The sequence below is a fragment of the Schistocerca gregaria genome, chromosome 7, assembly GCF_023897955.1.
Source record: "Schistocerca gregaria isolate iqSchGreg1 chromosome 7, iqSchGreg1.2, whole genome shotgun sequence".
In the NCBI taxonomy this organism is placed as follows: domain Eukaryota; kingdom Metazoa; phylum Arthropoda; class Insecta; order Orthoptera; family Acrididae; genus Schistocerca; species Schistocerca gregaria.
The window spans coordinates 486,159,691-486,175,570 of NC_064926.1; the positions used below are offsets into that span (position 1 = coordinate 486,159,691).

Here is a 15,880-nt window from a genome sequence, read left to right on the forward strand (position 1 = left end):
AGAGAGATGTAGCCCCACACTGACTACTCCGCTTGGTGACGGTGGCACACAGAATGAAAACAGAGATACAGGAGGCATTGACTGCACTGTAGGTGCCAGCACAATTGGTGGAGGCAGCCGTAGGAACGGAGAGCTCTCCGGTGCACAGTTAGTCATGCTTGGACTGAGCTGTTCATATTGTCATGGTACCAAGCTATTGGAGACGTGCACCACGATGCAGGAGCGGCGGCCCCAGCAGCATCGGGTGACTAATGGTATGCACTTAGGCCACTGGCCATACCCCCAGGCCCAGATGGCGGAGCCCGGATGGAATTGCTGTGAGGTGGGCACCAGTGTGTGACTGAGTGTCAGGCAGGGCAGATGAAGCAGCATAAGGGTCTGGTGGCCATGAAGCAGTTCCGCCAGGCTACAGTAGCCAACTGGAGTGAACCTATATGAACTCAAGAACCCGTTGAGGGCTTCCTCTGGAGAAGACTGAGTGATATATTTTTTTTCATCTGAGTTTTAAATGAATAGTCCAGCTACTCCGCCTCTCGCTCAAACTGGGGATGAAAGGGAGGGGCTGTAATATGCTGGGTGACACTGTTTGTAAAAAAAAATCCTCAGTCTTGAGACACAAACTGTAAGTTGTTGTCCATTTCAAGTGTATATGGCAATCCTTCTAAAGAAAAAATCTTTGAGAGGGTTGTAACAGTAGTCGACATGGGTGGGCAGTGGAACACACAAGGAAATTTTGAGAAAGCATCAAATACTAAAAGCCAAAAGGAGTTAAATAATGGACCCATAAAATCAGCATGAATATGCTTTGGAGGGGGGAGGCATAATAAAAGAGTGTGTCATGGCACCTCTTGACAAGTGGCGTACTGCAAGCAGGCTGTCACAATGCATCTGCTCTCATTGTCAATACCCAGCAAAAACGTGTGATGGCAATGGTCCAGGTGGAGAAGGTGCATACTAGCCAAGAGCGATGCAGACAGGATCACAATCCTGGGCACCAATTCTTCAGTAGACAACAGTAACACACCATCAAGAACTGAGAGGTGTTGGCAGAGAGCATAATAATTATGCAAAGGATACAGCACTCAGCCTGGTGGTTTACCCACCCAGCCATGGTGGGCAAATTGAACAACCTGACATAAGACAGGATTGGACCAGACAGTTGACAGAATCCAAGAACTGTAAATAGGAAAACCATCCACAGTGTTTTGGGCTTCAACATCTAAATGGAAACACAGTGTTTCATCCTGATGAAATGCTTGATCAGAGGCAGTCAGCAATTGAGAAAGAGCATCTACATCAGCATGTTGTGCTGTGGGTCGGAAATGAACTTCGTAGTTATAGGATGGCAAGAACAGAGCTCAGTGTTTTAGTTGACGGGCTGCTTTGTCTGGTGAAGATGCCGAAGGACGGATAAGAGAAACTGGAAGTTTATGATCGGTAACCAAATGAAACTTAAAGCTGTATAGGAAAACATTAAATTTTTTGAGTGCATACACAATAGCAAGGGCTTCTGTTTCTACCTGTGATTAGTGTTATTTCGCCTGGTTCAAAGTTTTGGAAGCATATGCAATAGGGTGTTCAGAAGCGTCTACATATTTGTGCGTGAGAATGGCCCCAAGATCATATTGACAGGTGTCTGTGGCCGAAACAAGATGTTGGCCTGGTTGGAAGGTAACCAAGCCCAATTTTAAGTGTAATTTTGGTGACCAGGGAAAAGGAACATCTTTACATAAGAGAGCATGCAGTAGCTGGGCCAATGTGGCTGCACAACAAAGAAATTTATGGTAGTAGACATTGGTAGGACGTGGCAAAGCTTTAGTGGAATCGACATACTGGCGTAAAGCCTCAGTGCCAGCATGTGAGATTCAGACTTGAGGTAGACAATAGACAGCTGAAAAAATTTTGATTTGTCCAATTTACATTTCAGACCGGCAGCCTGTAGCATTGTGAGCAAGGCACGGAGATTCTGCAAATGTTTATCTGTTGAGGAACCTGACACCACAGTATCATCCAGCTAATTAAAGCACGCTGGCATGAAGGCCATGAGTTGCTCCAAAAATTGTTGGAAAATGACAGGAGTGCTAGCCACACCAAATGGCGGGTGCTGGTTTTCATATAACCTCAGTACACTGAGAGGACATGTTTGGAGTCATGGATGTTGTAAGTAGACTTCTGACAAGTAAATTTTGGAAAAATATTGACCCCCAGAAAGCTGTGCTGAGAGTTCATAGGGATAGATATTAATAATAAATGGTGAATTTACAGACATTTTAAAATCACCACAAACCAAAGGTTGCCATTGGGTTTTTTGACAATTACCAGAGGAGTAGATCATCCGCTAGAGGATACAGGTGTAATAACATGCAAAGATGTAAGTTGATCTAGTTCCAACTTGACTAGCACTGGTAAAGCCGCTGGGACTGCATGTTGTTGTTGTTGTGGTCTTCAGTCCTGAGACTGGTTTGATGCAGCTCTCCATGCTACTCTATCCTGTGCAAGCTTCTTCATCTCCCAGTACCTACTGCAACCTACATCCTTCTGAATCTGCTTAGTGTACTCATCTCTCGGTCTCCCTCTACGATTTTTACCCTCCACACTGCCCTCCAATGCTAAATTTGTGATCACTTGATGCCTCAAAACATGTCCTACCAACCGATCCCTTCTTCTAGTCAAGTTGTGCCACAAACTTCTCTTCTCCCCAATCCTATTCAATACCTCCTCATTAGTTATGTGATCTATCCACCTTATCTTCAGTATTCTTCTGTAGCACCACATTTCGAAAGCTTCTATTCTCTTCTTGTCCAAACTAGTTATCGTCCATGTTTCACTTCCATACATGGCTACACTCCAAACAAATATTTTCCGAAATGACTTCCTGACACTTAAATCTATATTCGATGTTAACAAATTTCTCTTCTTCAGAAACGCTTTCCTTGCCATTGCCAGTCTACATTTTATATCCTCTCTACTTCGACCATCATCAGTTATTTTACTTCCTAAATACCAAAACTCCTTTACTACTTTAAGTGTCTCATTTCCTAATCTAATTCCCTCAGCATCACCCGATTTAATTGGACTACATTCCATTATCCTCGTTTTGCTTTTGTTGATGTTCATCTTATATCCTCCTTTCAAGACACTGTCCATTCCGTTCAACTGCTCTTCCAAGTCCTTTGCCGTCTCTGACAGAATTACAATGTCATCGGCGAACCTCAAAGTTTTTACTTCGTCTCCATGAATTTTAATACCTACTCCAAATTTTTCTTTTGTTTCCTTTACTGCTTGCTCAATATACAGATTGAATAACATCGGGGAGAGGCTACAACCCTGTCTCACTCCTTTCCCAACCACTGCTTCCCTTTCATGCCCCTCGACTCTTATGACTGCCATCTGGTTTCTGTACAAATTGTAAATAGCCTTTCGATCCCTGTATTTTACCCCTGCCACCTTTAGAATTTGAAAAAGAGTATTCCAGTCAACATTGTCAAAAGCTTTCTCTAAGTCTACAAATGCTAGAAACGTAGGTTTGTCTTTTCTTAATCTTTCTTGTAAGATAAGTCGTAAGGTCAGTATTGCCTCACCTGTTCCAACATTTCTACGGAATCCAAGCTGATCCTCCCCGAGGTCCGCATCTACCAGGTTTTCCATTCGTCTGTAAAAAATTTGCGTTAGTATTTTGCAGCTGTGACTTTTTAAACTGATAGTTCGGTAATTTTCACATCTGTCAGCACCTGCTTTCTTTGGGATTGGAATTATTATATTCTTCTTGAAGTCTGAGGGTATTTCGCCTGTCTCATACATCTTGCTCACCAGCTGGTAGAGTTTTCTCATGACTGGCTCTCCCAAGGCCGTCAGTAGTTCTAATGGAATGTTGTCTACTCGGGGGGCCTTGTTTCGACTCAGGTCTTTCAGTGCTCTGTCAAACTCTTCACGCAGTATCGTATCACCCATTTCGTCTTCATCTACATCCTCTTCCATTTCCATAATATTGTCCTCAAGTACATCACCCTTGTATAAACCTTGTATATACTCCTTCCACCTTTCTGCCTTCCCTTCTTTGCTTAGAACTGGGTTTCCATCTGAGCTCTTGATATTCATACTAGTGGCTCTCTTCTCTCCAAAGGTCTCTTTAATTTTCCTGTAGGCAGAATCTATCTTACCCCTAGTGAGATAAGCTTCTACATCCTTACATTTGTCCTCTAGCCATCCCTGCTTAGCCATTTTGCACTTCCTGTCGATCTCATTTTTGAGACGTTTGTATTCCTTTTTGCCTGCTTCATTTACTGCATTTTTATATTTTCTCCTTTCATCAATTAAATTCAATATTTCTTCTGTTATCCAAGGATTTCTACTAGCCCTCGTCTTTTTACCTACTTGATCCACTGCTGCCTTCACTACTTCATCCCTCAAAGCTACCCATTCTTCTTTTACTGTATTTCTTTCCCCCATTCCTGTCAATTGTTCCCTTATGCTCTCCCTGAAACTCTGTACAACCTCTGGTTCTTTCAGTTTTAATCTACAGGTCATAACCAATAGATTGTGGTCAGAGTCCACTTCTGCCCCTGGAAATGTCTTACAACTTAAAACCTGGTTCCTAAATCTCTGTCTTACCATTATATAATCTGTCTGATACCTTTTAGTATCTCCAGGGTTCTTCCACGTATACAACCTTCTTTCATGATTCTTAAACCAAGTGTTACCTATGACTAAGTTGTGCTCTGTACAAAATTCTACTAGGCGTCTTCCTCTTTCATTTCTTAGCCCCAATCCATATTCACCTACTATGTTTCCTTCTCTCCCTTTTCCTACACTCGTATTCCAGTCACCCATCACTATTAAATTTTCGTCTCCCTTCACTATCTGAATAATTTCTTTTATTTCATCGTATATTTCTTCAATTTCTTCGTCATCTGCAGAGCTAGTTGGCATATAAACTTGTACTACTGTAGTAGGTGTGGGCTTCGTATCTATCTTGGCCACAATAATGTGTTCACTATGCTGTTTGTAGTAGCTTACCTGCATTCCTATTTTCCTATTCATTATTAAACCTACTCCTGCATTACCCCTATTTGATTTTGTGTTTATAACCCTGTAATCACCTGACCAGAAGTCTTGTTCCTCCTGCCACCAAACTTCACTAATTCCCACTATATCTAACTTTAACCTATCCATTTCCCTTTTTAAATTTTCTAACCTACCTGCCCGATTAAGGGATCTGACATTCCACGTTCCGATCTGGACACAAAAAAATTGGTGTCCACTGCTGGTTTCATTGTGATGTGAGCCTTGAAGTTGACAGCAAATCCTAAACCTTCCAAAAACAGAGATAAATTCTGAGCAAAGTGTGTCCAGTTGTTGATATGGAACTTGATCTGATATCGATGCACTTTGTCAGAAATGGAGACCTCAAAAATTTTGAAGTCTTTTAACCCAAATAAATTTTCAGTGTTGTCATTATCTACTACTAGAAATGTTAAAGGCCGAACAACTGTTTCGTGTACTATGGAAGTAGAAAACTGTCCCAGTATGGGTAGTTGTTGTAACTCACCAACCAGCCAACAAGAGAAAGGGGACAACACTGGTGATCCAAGATCCATGTAGGTTAGAAAATTTAACGAAGTCACTGCTGCACCTGTGTCTAGTTGTGTTTTTAACATCTTGTCCATTACATGTACTTCGATGTAGAGTTTGTTTTGGGCTACCATCACTTGGGAAATACTGTTCACATCCTTGTTCATGTCTGTTGAAGGAGGTTGAGAGTTACACACAGATGCAATTTGTCCCCTCTGTTTTGGGTTGCCATCACCCAACGCTTTGAGCATGGGACCCACCCATGTTGAACAAAACAATAAAGGTACAATGGAAGAGGACGACTTGGCCACTGTTATGATGCTGGATGCTGCTGCTGCTGCTGCTGAGCCTGGAACTGCCCATGCAGAATGGAGAAGAGCACAGCTGTGACGTCATCTCCACCCCCCCCCCCCTCATAAGCTAACTGACAGTGACTGAGGAGGAGAGGAGAGGAAGCAGTGGCGGCTACTTCACACCATGCTTTTGTCTGATTTCCTGTTGGCCTAGGTACTTCAAAAGACTGAAAAATGTTCATAACATCTGTGAGTGAGGGATCTGCATATGAGTCCTGGTTGGCCTCAGTAATAAACTGGCAATGACTGGTAAGTCCATGAAGTTCCACTGCCCAAGCTCTACATGGCCCTTGCAGCCATTTTTACAATGGTAGAGCACAGTGTGAGCAGCAGTAACATGAGTATGTTTCTAATGATAATTAGAGAGAAACTGACATATTTCATCAACAAAGAGACTGGCTGGTACCTGAAGAGGAGCTAGCTGACACAAAAGGTGACAAACAAGAGGATAAATCCTTGACAAAAATAAACTTTTACAACAGTTGGGGTCTGTGACTCTGAAAGCTTGAAAATAATGTTGCCCAACCTTCCACAGTATCGTCATACAGAGAAACAGTGGGGGTTGCATCAACTCCAGTGGAACCTGGCATGCCAATGAGGCTGCTATATTTTTTCGTGCCATGGCAAGAGCCTGCTGATGATAGGTGAGAGCTCACTGTTGTTCAACAAGAGATTGAAGAACCACTTCCACTGACATGTTGGCTGTGTATTGAATCAAAGGAATGAAACACGTGTAGTATATCACACTCGTCGGTAAGTTTGTTGTAAATTGTACATACACAATATCTGAAGTAACACCAACCAAATTTTATTCTGTTTCCACATAAAGAAATCCACAATAACACTGAATGAAGTATAGAACAGGGCGAAGTCCACTCACTATAAAATACATCAACATAAAATCTTGTAGGTGAGCATACAATAAGATAGTCCACAAAAGTAAAGCCAAGGGCATGGTGTGCTGGGATTATACTGGGCTGTTGTGCACTGGTGTGCTGGGCTTATACTGGGCTGTTGTGCACATGACACAGTGCTTGCTGCATGTTCTGTCCAGGTTGTGAGACAACCTCTCCAGGCTAACTGTGGAGGCACTTGTATTGCTTGCTGTTTGATTACACATGCTCACACCTTAGAGTCACAACAAATACACCAATCTTTGTAAACCTGGCATACTGAGACACTGAGTGTAAACAAGTACTGAGCATGTGACACACTGCTTAAAACAAGCAGCTAGAAAAACAGGCACCCAGCTATTTATAACAGGTTCCAATATGTATTTCACATAACATTAATGACATGGCTGAATAAATGTTCTTACAATCAATATTTGTAATTCTGTAAGAATTCAATATACAATTTGATTCTAAAAAGGGAATTGCTTTGTTTGCTGTAAACCAAACTGTTTATAATACATGTTTTTAATATAAAATTTAAAAGGTGTCTTATTTTGAACAAACAGTTTACAAAAGTATTAATTTTAGTTTTAATTATATCATAGTTTTTGGTACTAAGATTTTCACAGGATCATGATCTACTAATTGGCATATATATTATTAACTCAGAAATGAATAGTTTGGGAAGGTGATTTCATGAACTGATATCTAACCGATTTCTTTGAGTTTTCTACAAAAATAGATTTACATAAGACAAAGATAATTTGAAAACTGGAATCAACTCTACTTAAGCATAATGACTATTATAAAATCATAATCAAATGAAATCGAGTAAGGCAGTATTAACAGTAATTTATAAAATGTATCAGTGTGTGCATTGGTCATAATATCAATCACTTCATTATTGTATTTCCTTGTCTGCTGCATTATGCCCTCCACTATTGAATTTTTTTTTAGCTATGTTTGTCAATTTTATTCTGCTATAAATCACTTTCTTATTTTGTTTCTTTCAGGCCCAATTCCCCTTCATAATGTGCAGCAGTTAAAATCCGATCTTGTGCAAGCACAGGCAAGCCTTGTCCTGTTAACATGCTTGCATCTTCTGTACTTAGTTACGCCATATGATATGGTTAACCAGATCACACCTATCCCTAATATTTATTTTTCTGTGGTGAGTAAACATATTTACACAGTTATAGTTATCTTTCAAACTATGTACTTGGTTAGTTACATATTTAGAGGTTTAAATTATGCAAATTTGATGTATGGTATTTGCATTAGTCACAAATGAATATAATGTGAAGATCTCTGCAATACAACTATCAAAAGATTGTCATAGAAAGCTAGCCATACTGTGTCGTTATTTGTCATATGAATGAACAGTAATTCCAGCTGACTTGTTTCCAAGCAATGTGGACTTGTGTGAAGGCTGGTCAGTTTTTTATTTATAATTTTTAATTTGCTCTTGCGCTTTGCTGTCTGCCTGGATGTAAATTATGTGATGTCATCAAGCAGTGAAAACTATTTCTGTCATCTGTATTGGTCTTCCAAGTTGAAATAAAAAGTGGAGTGGAGTTCAGTTATTTTATGTGAACCCAGTAAAACTTGTCCCAACTCAGTAAGACACCAGATAATGGTTCAGTGTAGAAAATTACTTGTAAATGTTGTCTCTATGCATTAATATAATAGTTCAATGATTTTTAAGGAAATATCATAGACTATGTGTGACCTATCTTTTTTGGATGAGAAGAAAAGAGGAAGGTTGATAAGTTTCTGAATTTGAGAGCAGCATTTCTCAGTGCACTGCTCTATTTTTCATCATATTAAATATCCACATGTCTCACTACTACTACTACTACTACTACTACTACTACTACTACTACTGCAGCTGCTGCTGTTGTTTCCATGTGACAAATGACAATTTCTTTTGGACTGAAGGATACCAATCATTGAAAATCAGAAGCATGACTTTGTCAGTAGGCACACACAAAAGAAAGAAAAGTTACAAGCTATTGGAGTTATCTTTTGGTGAGCCAGAGTGAAATACATGCATGCCTGCTTACACACACCTCTTCCGCTACATGGGGCTGCCTGGACTAACAGTGGACTGTTTCTGGTGGGGATAGTGTTGGGTTGAGCAGGTAGAGGGACTGGAGGTGGATGCTAGTGGCTCGGAGGGAGGAAGTCAGTTTGCTAGCTAGAAGTACATGAGGGAGGGGTGGCAGATATATGGCTACACACGTAATATATGATTGAAGGGGCTGGTTAGGAGTGGCATGCACTGAAGGCAACATGGAGATATAAATTGGGAGGGGTGACAGGATGGAGAAAGGGAAAACTGTTATGGGGAGGACGCAGGGCAGTGGGTTACCTTAGGTTGCGATGAGGACAATTGCAGGAGCGGAGGATGTGTTGTAAGAATAACTCCCATCTGCATTGTTCAGAGAAGCTGGTGATGGAGGGAAGGATCCAGATGTATCAGGTTTTGAAGCAGCCATTGAAACCAAACATTTTATGTTCAGCAGCATGTTGTGCCATATGTAGTCTACTCTTGGCCACAGTTTATTGGTGGTCATTCATCCTGGTGGAGAGCTGATTGGTTGTCACACCAATATAAAAAGCTGTGCAATAATTGCAGCAAGGCTAGTATACAACATTGTTGCACTCACATTTGGCCCGGCCTTTGATGGGATAAGATAAGCCCATGACAGGACTGGAGTAAGAGGTGCTGGATAAGTGGATTGGGCAGGCGTCCACCTTGGTCTGCTACAGGGGTTTGATCTCTGTGGAAAGTTGCTGGGCACCGGAGTGATGGACTACAATGTGTAGGTTCAGTGGACAGTGGAGTAGGTTGAGTGGGCAGTGGAACACCACTTTAGAAGGGGTGGGAAGGTTCTTGGATAGGATGTCCCTCATTTCAAGGCAGGATGAGAGGTAATCAAAGCCCTGGTGAAGGATATGGTTCAGTTGTTCCACTCTTGGATGATATTGGGTGACAAGGAGGCCACCACTCCATTGTGTATGATTTTTAGAGTGGTGGGAGATCAGGGGAGGGGTGGGGAGGATTAAGAAATGGTGTCGGAAATATTTTTTGTGCACTACCACTTGGCACTATTAGTCCAGCCAGTACCATGTAGGGACAGAGGTGTGTGTGTGTGTGTGTGTGTGTGTGTGTGTGTGTGTGTGTGTGTGTGTGCGTGAATGCACATGGGGGGGGGGGGAGGGGGGGGAGCACTCCAGTGCAGTCCAAAATAATCAGTTTTCCTTCTCATCCTGTCCGGTAAGTCTCCGCTGATTTGCACTTCTGGGTGACTTTTCTGAAATCTACCCCTTTTCCTAGACCTCTCCAGTCATTTTCCTTCACCCCTTCTCCTTCCCTTTCAACCCTTATGCTGGAAGAACACACCTCTGGCTCCAAAAGCTTGCTAATTATAACCTTTTATGTGTATGTTCTGCCGGCACTTGGTGAGTAGATTTTTTTATCTATCATGTTAAATTATATTGTCAAGAATAGTATAGTAGCTACCCTAGAGCTCTTGTATGGATTAGATCCAGAGTATGTACATAAACCACATTGTTTTCCTGTCGAGTGCCATATCACAACACATTATCCATCAAAACAAACCCATTTGTGCACACTACATGTACTCCTTTACCTTAGTATCCACTTCTTGTGTGCAGCGGATGCTGAACGTATTAAGGAGGTTTTACAGTGCTCTACCGAATAGTGGAGGTCAAGAAAACTTGCATCCAAGATTGCCACAGTATTGTTTGAGCCTCTTGTTTAAGCATTCCACTTGATTCAAACCAAAGGACCATGACTGGTTCATCAGTTATGCTGCTTTCAATCCCTCTTCATACGAGGCTGGTTCTGCTTTCACTCATCATGTGTGAGGGTAGCTGTTTCACCTAAGCAGCCAGCCACCTGCATTATTTATTTATTTTACTTGATCTGATTAGGCCAACCAGACACTCTCACATGTTGGACCAGAAGGAATTGAGTATGGCCACTGCACCCACGTATCTTGTGTCATTCGTGCTGACATGAGCCACAATTTGCAGACCGATTCACTTAATCTACTCCATCGCTGCCAGCAGAGACTCCACCCAGCAAACAGAGTGCACACTGACCATCATTCCTGAGTTGGCCACTGTTACATTGTTGCTCCCAGTCTCCTGTCTTAATATTGTATATCCCAATGATAAGCAGTCACACCCACTGTGCATCAAACCTTCCAGGGAGATTGGCCCCAGTCACAACAAATGACATATCCTGTGCTTTCTTAGGTGTAGTTTCAGCAGTGGCCGATACCTCATAACTGTTTTTAAGACATAAAAGGACAGCTGAATGACCAGTACCCCTTCCACCATGCGCCCAGAGATTGCGAAACTGTCACTATCTGCCATTACCATCAGCACAAGCAAATTCGAAAGTGCTGTGACATCAGGGACCCCAGGTGTCATCACAGGTGACCCATTGCGGTCGCAACCCAGGGCAGCAGCCTGAAGCCAAATGTGGCTTCCAATTGTTTACAGACAGTGACCGATTCCCCATGTATCAGAAGGCAGCAGAGTAGGCCCTATCCATGTTTAATCAGTGTTCATCTGTACTGCAAGGAATGTGATCTTAACCCAAGTAGTCGCTGGATTCAGTCGAAGTAGTGCTGCTACACTACTGCTGATTTATACTACACTCCAAAATACTCTGATAATGCAAATGCGCTGAAGTTTACACACAAACTTAGTATGAGCTAGAAATGCTTGTCAACAAATTAAAATACACAGTTATAATTCAGATCTCACAACAACACTTTAGAACAAAAAATTAACTAAATCTTGTGCATAAACAGAAAGTGCCGCTGCTCCTGACGCATCAGCTTGGTTTCACAGTTGCAATTCGAATTACCACTGTGGCAAAATCCTACGTACTAATGTATCAAAATATACAATGATATTACTGTGTTTTACATTTGTAGGAAGCAGAGTACAGCAGTGTGTAAATCACCATACGCTTGTGACGTGTATAATGATTTAGATATTATATATGAAGGAATTATGGTTGCTTTGCTCAAGAAAGTAGCAATAAATAAAAAATTGCATGATCGTCTCGCATAATTCTAATATCTTCCATTAAATCAGACAAAACTAAAAAAGAAGGGTGTAAATAAGTGACAAAATACTATACTATTTATTAACTTCCCTTCCACAAACCATTTGTATTTCCTCTTCTTTGTTTGAGTCCCTTTTTGTAATGTGATAGTTGTTAATTAGAATGTACAAAATTTTCTGTATGTATCACTTTAAATATGTCAAATGTAGCATTTTTTAACTTCCAATAAAATTACATAAATTTTACTTAATTTGTTGTCAGTGTTTAAACTACTTTTTATTTTCCTGCCAGTGTGAAAGGCTGAACAAGAAGGATTGGCAGACAGCTCGTGTTATAGGCTTCTCAGAAGCCACAATGGTAAAAATAATGAAGGGGCAGAGAATCAAGGTAATATATACTAACAAATATAATCTTCACTTGGTGTTCCAGATCGCTCATAGTCTTAAGGTTAATCACTACAGCAGCCATTTAAATTGCGCGAAACAGTTCATTTTAGAATGAATTAATGAGACAAGGTGGAAATTTTCTTGATTGAAATAATTAATCAGCTAACAAGTTCCAAAAGATTCATTAGTAACAGAAAATGGAAAATTTTAAAGTATTGCCTAAACTCCCATTTCTCAGTTAGCTTATAGGTAAAAAAAATTGACATCAGTGGCATAACCACTCTAGGAAGCACAGAACAATGTTTTTGATTCACGAACGATAATTAAATATGAAGGGTTCCTTTACATTTTTTGTGATATTATTGTTTTATGAACCAAAAGTGTTTCTGGTATGGTATTATCAGTATTTGCTTGCTGAAACTAAACGAACACTATATAAATGTATATGGAGGGGGGGGGGGGGGGGGAGTTTCTTGTGACAGAATTCTTGTCTGAACATTCTTGGTAAGCGTGCCATTTCAAATAAGAATAAAAATTTGAGCTATCATTGTTTTGTCAAGAACAACTGACTAACAGGGTGCTACCAGAATTTATGTTGATGGTCATAGTGGTAATTAAGTCTGTTGGAACCTCAATAACATGGCAGATTTATCTTTAGTGTGCCAAATTCTAAAGCCCACTTCCATGCGTAGCTAAGATTATAGCTGCTGTCCCGGTTACAGTTACTGATGCACACTGTTGTGTCTACCACCTGTTTGATGAGAGTCCCAATAGGTTGATATATAGCATGAGATTTTTGTTTCATCAAACATAAACTGATGCTTATTTTTGAAACTGTACTTATACACTGCTGTTAAAAAAATTACAAGTTTTGTGGAGCCACCAATGTTTTGAACCAGTTTCAGAAATGTGTGAATTGATTAACTGATGATTTTGCTTTGTAGGGTTGTAACTCCTGGGATGTTAAGACTAACACAGCCCTTAATTAGACACAGAGAATAGGCCATGGGCTGTATGTGCCAAAGAACCTACTTATTTTGCTGGCTGTAGTTCCATAAAAAGGAGGGGATTCGATAGGCAGATTGCTCTGTGAATGGTGAACACCTTTACCTTTTTTTGAAGATCACTATGTTAAAATCGTAGTTCATGTAGCCAATATGTTCCTTGCGGTATGTAGTATTGTTTTTCCTCCTGCTCCACATTTAATACATGTCTGTTCCACAGTGTGGACAGGGAAGTCTTTAATATAAGAACTCGTGTGATTTAGTGTCACAAACATTATTGCATGAAATGATTTTTTGTTCTGTGCTCTGTAAAATTTCACAGTAAAACCCTGTAAACTGTGGGCATGAGGTACAACTAAGACTTCTTACACATTAATTCTAGATCATCCACCTGCTTTTGATGCAGATCTGTGACTTCATTTCGCAACACAGTAATCAATTTCTCATGCTGTATTCAAAAGTTCCTCATATTACTGCATTGGCACTCTACCACAGCCCTTTTCTGTGACTACTCTGCATTGTGGCCTACATTGAATTACTACGAATTTGTAATGACCCATTGTTGGATGGTCAGCAACAGTCTTAGCAAAAGATCTGACACATAGGAGAGTCGTACAAATGTTTCCTTGTTTGATCATCAAATGGACGCCAGTATGGACGACATAGTAATAAGCACTCTTGGTGTAGAGAAACAACTGAAATAGTTGAAAACAAATAAGTCACCAGGTCTGGATGGAATTCCAGTTCAGCTTTATCAAGAGTACTGGATGGCAGTGGCTCCGTATCTAGCTGGCATTTGTCACGAATCTCTCGCCCATTGTAAAGTCCCAAGTGACTAGCAAAAAGTGCAGGTGACACCTGTACATAATAAGGGCAAAAATTACAGACATGACATCGATTTGCAGCAGAATTCTTTAATATATTTTCAGTTCATATATAATAAATTTTCTTGAGACAGAGTAGGTTATGTCCACAAATCAGCAAGGTTTTGGAAGTTGTAATGGATCTGGGAGATGTATTATTTTCAACTGAAGTTATCGATACCGAATTTAGTGGGTGAAGTGGTGAATGTTTTTCTCTTATATTTTTGTCGGAATTTTTATAAATTATAATCTACTTATTTTTTATGTTAATTTACTATTATGTTTAAAAATTGCATTATATTGATTGATATTGGTGGATATGATGAACAATATCAAAGAGACTTATTACAACCAGAAGTTTGGGTGTTGAGTGGAATATCTTTGAAGCTAGAGTCTTTCTTTGTCACTTGTAGAGTCGCCTATGGTCGGTTGAGACGCAGTCGTGGAACAAAGTTGTACTTCCCTGTGAAATAAATCGAAAGTGAATGATGAACTTAAGAGTTTTTCGTATTACTTTTTATATCAAGTAGCAGCAAGCAAGCACATCCAGAAAGAAAAATGGTATTAGAAACACCCAAATTGAGACAGACACGGTGAACAGCGGAACTTCTGCATCCAACAAACGGCACTATTGGAATCATACTCACATTAGACAACTGAAGCCACCTGTAGGAATTTAACTATTATATATATACAAAAAAGTGACTACTTTATTTGAACTATGCCAGGTTTTATTACAAAATAACAATAGTGGAACGACAGTTTCAAAGTCATTGCACATGCAAAACTCTGCTTGCACTTTTCTCATATGATGCACTGCAGACTATGGAAGAAGGCTGGATTCCATATTTCTAGCTTTCCAGAAAGCATTCGACAGAGTATCCCAATGCAGACTTTTAACAAAGGTACAAGTGTGTAGAACAGGTTCCCAGTTATGTGAGTGGCTTGAACACTTCTAAAGTAATAGAACCTAGTATGTTGTCCTTGACAGTGAGTGTTCATCAGGAACAAGGGAGTCGTCAGGAATGCCCCAGGGTAGTGTGATAGGACCATTGTTATTTACTATATACACAAATGATCTGTTAGACAGGATGAGCAGCACTCTGCAGTTGTATGCCGATGACGCTTTGGTGTATGAGAAGGTGTCAAAGTTGAGTGACTGTATGACGATACAAGATGACATACACAAAATTACTAGTTGATGTGATGAATGGCAACTAGCTATGAATGTGCAAAAATATAATTTAATCCAGATGGGTAGGAAAAAGAAACCTGTAATGTTTGGATACAGTGTTAGTAGTGTCCTGCTAGAAACAGTCACATTATTTAAATGTCTGGGTATAGTTATGCAAAGCAATGTGAAACGAAACGAGACTGTGAGGAAAGTGAACGGTCGAATTAAGTTTACTGGCAGAATTTTGGGAAAGTGTGGTTCATCTCTAAAGGATGTCACAGATGGACATTAGAATGATCGATTCTTGAGTACTGCTTGGCTGTTTGGTATCCATTGTTGTTGTTGTGGTCTTCAGTCCTGAGACTGGTTTGATGCAGCTCTCCATGCCAATCTATCCTGTGCAAGCTCATTCATCTCTTGGTCTCCCTCTACAATTGTTACCCTCCACACTGCCCTCCAATGCTAAATTTGTGATCCCTTGATGCCTCAGGACATGTCCTACCAACCGATGCCTTCTTCTAGACAG

The 15,880-nt window shown here is 40.4% G+C and overlaps 1 protein-coding gene across 2 annotated transcripts in view; it reads left to right on the forward strand.

The window, feature by feature from the left end:
- Positions 1-15,880, forward strand: part of LOC126281397 (helicase POLQ-like) — a 107,514-nt gene that overhangs the window by 39,297 nt on the left and 52,337 nt on the right. For both annotated transcript variants that reach the window (XM_049980328.1, XM_049980329.1), the window contains 2 exons: positions 7,831-7,988; positions 12,219-12,314. In XM_049980328.1, coding sequence (XP_049836285.1) covers positions 7,831-7,988; positions 12,219-12,314 — 254 coding nt within the window. The remainder of the gene's footprint in view (positions 1-7,830; positions 7,989-12,218; positions 12,315-15,880) is intronic.